Source organism: Octodon degus, unplaced genomic scaffold (assembly GCF_000260255.1).
Source record: "Octodon degus isolate 3935 unplaced genomic scaffold, OctDeg1.0 scaffold00002, whole genome shotgun sequence".
Lineage (NCBI taxonomy): Eukaryota > Metazoa > Chordata > Mammalia > Rodentia > Octodontidae > Octodon > Octodon degus.
The window spans coordinates 19,447,511-19,453,510 of NW_004524578.1; the positions used below are offsets into that span (position 1 = coordinate 19,447,511).

The window sequence follows — 6,000 nt, forward strand, 5'->3', positions numbered from 1 at the left end:
TCGCTGCGATGCACAGCTGGCACGAGGACGCCTGGTGTAAGAACCAACCAGAGCCAGCTAAGTGCTCTACATCACTAACCCATCCTCCCTTACCCCCCATAAAAACCTCCCTGAGCCTTCAAGGCCTGATATTTTGGGGGGTGGTGGTTTTTTTTTGGGGGGGGGTTTGTTCTGTTGTTTGTTTTGGCAGAACCAGGGATTGAACTCAGGCCCTTGCACTTGGCCAGGCAAGTGCTTATTCTACTGAGCTAGTTCCCCGGCCCCATGGCCTGATATTTTGAACCACCACTTCCTAGGTGGAAAGTTAAATCTGACTCCAAATCCCGGGTGTCCTTTCAATGGTCCTGTCTGCCATAGTGGTATCTTCCTCTATACACTGTCTCTAGCTGACTTGTAATACCTGCCACCCAGGGAGTTGTTACACTGTATTGTTTAGCGGAATGACAAGGCAGGAAGAGTCTGCATGTTGAGCGCAGATGCAGTCTGAGGCTGGCTGAATACACAGATGTGGGACCTTCGGATACAGAGGCTGACTACCTTTTCAAGTATAGACTATTGAACTCTTCCAGAGACATTTCTCTCTCGAACTTTTCCAGAGATAGAGCAGAAATATAATCTCTACATAGAAAAAAAAAAAAAAAAAAAAAAAAACAAATGTAGCTCTGGGGCAACTTTTTTTTTTTTTCAGACAGGATCTCTCTATGTAGTTCATGCTGTCCTTCCAACTCACTGCGTAGCCCAGGATGGCCTCAAATTTGTGGTGATCATCCCGCTTCAGCCTCTGAGTGAGGGACAACTTTTCATTTGCTTTGCCAAAATGTGAAAATGAACACAAGCCTGAAAGAGAGGGCCCCTGTACCCACACAGGCCCCAGCAGGGCCTATTTCCTTACAGAGAAAAGAGGCCTGGAGACGTTCAGAAGGTTAAAAATCAACAAGGCAGGAAACCCATGAAGACCCATTCTTTGGAAACTGCTAACAATCTCAAAGGAAAAACCCAGGTAGAGCAGATGATTCTAGGAAACCAGGCACCTGCAGGCCTGTGTCCACAGGGTCCCAGAAGCACGGAGGCCCACACATTGCCTGGCCCCGGTACCCACCCTGGAATGGCCCTGACTGGCTTGCTGTGGGTGAGGTAGCCTCGCCTGTCCCTAGTGAATCTATAGACTTCTAGGGCAGCTGCCACTGGAAGTGGCATCCACCTCATTCCCCACAGGGACAAACACAGCAGATAGTTTTGTGAAGAGCTTTTTAGTAGCTAAATATGGCACCATGTGTTCCAAGGGCGATATAAATTACAGTGTGCAGGACATGCTGGCTGCTGAGGTAAAGCACACTGCCTGCCCCACATCACCATTGAGGGAAAGGTACACGTTCTCTTAAAAACATCTCGTGTATAAAAAATGTCCCCTGGAAAAGCCTCCAGAGAGGGCTGTGAGGCTTACCCACGCTGCATGGCCATGGGAGCCACTGTCACTCGCTCTGGCCAGGACACTCAAGGCTGGCAGCGCCTCCCTACTGCTTGCCCAGCGCTCTGTCCAGATTGCTCTTGATGGTGTCCAGGAAGTCTGTGGTGTTCAGGAAGTGCTCATTGAGCTTCACGCTGAGGAAGGGACATACCATTGGCATCAGGGCCTTTGCAGGCCACTGAAGCCACCTGGCACTTACTGCCAAAAGGCCACAGTGAATCCTAAAGGAACTCTTCAGAGTCTTTGTTTTTGTTTCTGTTTTTCTAGGAGACATGTAACTGGGGCCAGGATCTCCAGGGAGAAGCTCAGAGATGGCTCTGGAGGGGACAAAGAGCAGTGGGGCCACTAACCAACCACCTCCCCCAGCCCAGGCTATGCAGCCCTGGCCTGAGCTGCTCTCCAGGGCCACTCTGTCCTGTCCTACACCCGGAGCAGCCCTGACTCCTGTGAATGGAAGCCAACCCCGGCCTGTCCCCGGGCCACACACTTGCTCAGGCCATGGATGCAGCCTGCCAGGTCCTTGGTCATGGCCCCACTCTCCACAGTCTCCACGCACACCTTCTCCAGTGTCTGTGCAAACCTGCGGGGACAGCAGAGTGAGCCCTGTTGTGCAGACTCAACCCTAAGCCACTCGGCCTGGCCTTGCTTCATGCTCACCTGATAAGGTCCTGGTTCCCATCCAGCTTCCCACGGTGCTCCAGGCCACGCGTCCATGCAAAGATGCTGGCAATTGGGTTGGTGCTAGTGGGTCGACCCTGAGGATAGGAGGTAGGGGATCAGCGCAGAAGCCCCCAGATGTGGCTGCCCACCCCAAGACTGGTAATCAGGTCTGTTCTCCCTGTGACCAGGACCAGCAGTTTTGACCCCCGGATGGATGGCACTGTGTGGCCACGTGCCCCACACATACCTTCTGGTGCTCCCGATAGTGGCGGGTGACAGTCCCATGAGCAGCCTCTGCCTCTATGGTCTTCCCATCTGGGCAGACCAGCACAGATGTCATCAAGCCAAGGGATCCAAACCCTGTGGGGTGGAGAGCCATTTTTCAGTTTGTCAAAGAGCCATCAGGCTCAGCCACCCAGGGCCACTCCCCCACCTGCTGCTGTCGCTGCCTCAGCTCACATCCCCAGCTCCCCCAGTGGAACAGGGAGGGCAAGAACTTCCTGGAGCTTCCCGCCCTCATCCCGGGTCTCCAGTCCATCAGAGGGCAAGGTGGCCCTTGAGGATGGCTAACATCAACCACCAGTGCCACCTGTGTGTCACTACCAGATACCCACAGCCATGGCACCTCGGGCCCAAGATTCCAAAGAATCCTATAGCCTCCAGCAGAAAGAACAAAGCTGCTGCCATCCACTTCCATTTACTTTTGTGGCTGCTTTTAAGCCACTTTCCTGTTCTGTGACTTATTTCCGAATTTCCCCAAATCCAGATGCCAGTTCAGATGGCCTTTTCTGTTTTATAGTCTTAGGCATGGAGTCCAAAGCCTCAAACATGCTAGGTAAAAGCTCTACCACTGAGCTACACCCAAAGCCTTTTTACTCTGAGATAGAGCCCCACTGAGTTGCCCAGGTTGACCTCAGAATATGTGATCTTCCTGCTTCAGCCTACCAAGTAGCTTACAGGTTCGACACACCACATCTGACTCAAATGACCTTTTCTATTATCAAGGACTTCAGGGCTTCAAAACAACAAAATAGGGGCCAGGGAGATGGCTCAGTGGAGTAAGTGTTTCCCTGGCAAGCGCAAGGGCCTGAGTTCAATCCCCGGTGTCAAGGCCCTGGGATCAACCACCAAAAAGAATACAAAGTATCCAGTCCAGTTTGATGCCTATGCCAGGCAGGACCAGCTCTGGGCTGACAACCTGGCCCTTTGGAACTCAAGTTCCTGTGTCCTTTCTCCTACAAGGACAGCCTTAGCAATGCACCAGTACAAAACTCCTTTGTGGGTCTGAGACTTAGATGCTGGGAGGCCCTAGCTCTGCTGGCCACAGGGGACCTGTGTTGAGTTCTGCCACACCCTCAAGTTTTCTGCCCCCATCTCTAAAAACCCCCAGCCAGAGAAGAGCCACAGAACGCCCCTGGGGACCACGTCTCCCATGTACCCTGAGCCAGGATGTCCGACTGCACGTCTCCATCGTAATTCTTGCAGGCCCACACAAAGCCGCCTGAGGACTTGAGGACCTGGGCCACCATGTCGTCAATGAGCCGGTGCTCATACCAGATCTTATGCTTGTCAAAGTCCGTCTTGTAGTGCCTAGAAGCAAGCAGCCTACTGTGTGGCGGAGGATGAGCCCAGCAGGTTGGGGACCCTCCCAATCCTCCGCGCTGAGCCAATGCACTGGGTAATTACTCCCCAGGGAGGACAGGGATAGCACAGGGAGACAGGAGGTGTAGGGTCCTCAGGGAGCCACAAAGGTAGAGGCTGTTACTTGTCAAAGATCTCCTGGAAGATGTCCTTGAAGCGGCCATCGTAGGCCTTCAGAATGGTGTTCTTGGTGCTCATGTACAGCGGCCACTTCTTCTGGATGGCATACTGGAAGCAGCTGTGCGCAAAACCTGAGATGGACTGTCGGGGGAGAAAGGGCCTAGCTCGGTGCCCTAGCCCGGGGATTGCCAGCTCCCCCAAACAGCACTCCCACCTCAAGGCCATTTGACCCCAGCCACCACAAAGTGCGCGACTGTTGCTTCCCATGGTGCATTACCCACCCACGGAATTTCCAACTTCCAGGAGCAAGCAGCACACACCCTTTACTTACTTTTATTTTGTTTTTTGGTACTATGGATCGAATTCAGGATGTTTGCCAGGCAGGCGCTTATGCCCTGAGCTATCTCCCTGGCCCACCCTTTTTACCTTAGACAGTTTACCCAGATTACAAATCCGCTGCTAAGACAGTGCCCTCATTTAGCCAGTGCAGCCCTCCTTCCGGGTTTATCAGAGCCCCGCCTCCTGGTTTATCCAATCAGAACCCTTTCTCCTGCTTTATCCAATCAGCCTCTCTGCTTGGTTTAGCTCATTGGGGGTAGGGTGGGGAGGGCCCTATGCTGACCAGATAACAGGACCTGCTCCTGGCCTTCTTGCTGGAACTAGGAGCAGCAAGGAGGCATTCTTTTCTTTTTTCTTTCTTTCTTTTTTTCCTTGTTCTGCAGAACTGAGAGTTGAACCCAGAGCCTTCACAATGAACTACATCCCAAGCCTGTTTGAGTTTTTTGTTTTGTTTTGGTGGGGGCTTGCTTTATTTTGAGACAGAGTTTGGTTACTTCATTCGGGATGTGTTAGAATTTGTGATTCTCCTGCCTCAATCTCTCAGAGTGCTGGAGGGTCTGGCAGTGTAACAGGTCACTCTTTTCTGCATGACAGCCAAGCAGGCAGGGCATAAACCTGGAGTGACAGGGGCCACCCTAGAGGAAAGGGGACAGGGAGGTCGCAGGGAGGGAGGGCTGGGCCTACCTCGTCGGTGTTGTACATGCCCATGCCCACGCCGCCCGCGGGGAAGTTGTACACCTCCCACTCCTTGGCACCGCTGCCATCCTTCGGGGTGAAGACCATCTTGAACGTGCCAGCGCGGTCCACCACAAAGTCAGTGGCCTTGTACTGCAAAGGCAGGGGGCGGCTGGGTCAGGTCGGGGGCTCCTGGCTGCTCCAGTCCCACCATGTCCCCACTACCCACCTGGTCACCATGCGCATGCCTCCCGATGGTGATAGGCTTGGTCCAGCCGGGGACCAGGCGAGGGATGTTTTTGCAGATGATGGGCTCTCGGAAGACTGTGCCCCCAAGGATATTTCGGATGGTCCCATTGGGACTCTTCCACATCTTCTTCAGCTTAAACTCTAGGGACAGAGATGAAGTGACCCTTGCACCCCCAGCCTCCACCCAGGACATGGACCAGATGGGGCGATGGCACACGTGGCAAATCAGGAAGCTCTGTGTGAAGCCGCCAGTTCCAAGAGTAGTGGGGCCTGCACTCTACAGTGAAAGCTCTGCGGCACCTGGGTCTGGGCTGCTGTGTGTAAAGGGTCCCTTGGTGCCTGGCTCACGTCACCTGCTCTGCCATGTCATCTCCACAGCCCGTGTAGAGACAGCTGGCTATGATCCCGACAGGGTATGCCCAAGCCTCTGTGGCTGTGGCCCTCTACTTCCTTGTCCATAAAATAAGGCTATAGAAATCCCAGAATTGCTGGCCATCATGGTGCACACCTATAATCCTTGCACTCAGGAAGCTGAAGCAGGAGGATCACCATAAGTTTGAGACCCCCCCTCAACTACATAGCAAGTTTAAGACCAGCGTGGACTACATAGAGAGACCCTGTCTCTGGAACAAACAAACAAAAAGAAGGAAAGAAGAGAAGCGAAGCAAAGCCAAGCGAAGCGAAGCAAAACGAAGCAAGGCCGGGGAGATGGCTCAGTAGAATAAATGCTTCCCTGGCAAGCGCAAGGGTCTGAGTTCAATCCCTGGTTCCAAAAAAAGAAAGAAAGAAAGAAAGAAAGAAAGAAAGAAAGAAAGAAAGAAAGAAAGAAAGAAAGAAAGAAAGAAAGA

The 6,000-nt window shown here is 52.9% G+C and overlaps 1 protein-coding gene across 1 annotated transcript in view; it reads right to left on the reverse strand.

Moving 5' to 3' along the window:
- Positions 1–1,231: 1,231 nt before the first annotated feature.
- Idh2 (isocitrate dehydrogenase (NADP(+)) 2, mitochondrial) overlaps positions 1,232–6,000 on the reverse strand; it is a 16,243-nt gene continuing 11,474 nt past the window's right edge. The window contains exons 4-11 of the mRNA XM_004623302.3: positions 5,133–5,293; positions 4,913–5,056; positions 3,894–4,030; positions 3,567–3,718; positions 2,376–2,488; positions 2,126–2,223; positions 1,956–2,048; positions 1,232–1,602 (exon numbers count right to left, since the gene is read on the reverse strand). Coding sequence (XP_004623359.1) covers positions 1,515–1,602; positions 1,956–2,048; positions 2,126–2,223; positions 2,376–2,488; positions 3,567–3,718; positions 3,894–4,030; positions 4,913–5,056; positions 5,133–5,293 — 986 coding nt within the window. The 3' untranslated portion in view covers positions 1,232–1,514. The remainder of the gene's footprint in view (positions 1,603–1,955; positions 2,049–2,125; positions 2,224–2,375; positions 2,489–3,566; positions 3,719–3,893; positions 4,031–4,912; positions 5,057–5,132; positions 5,294–6,000) is intronic.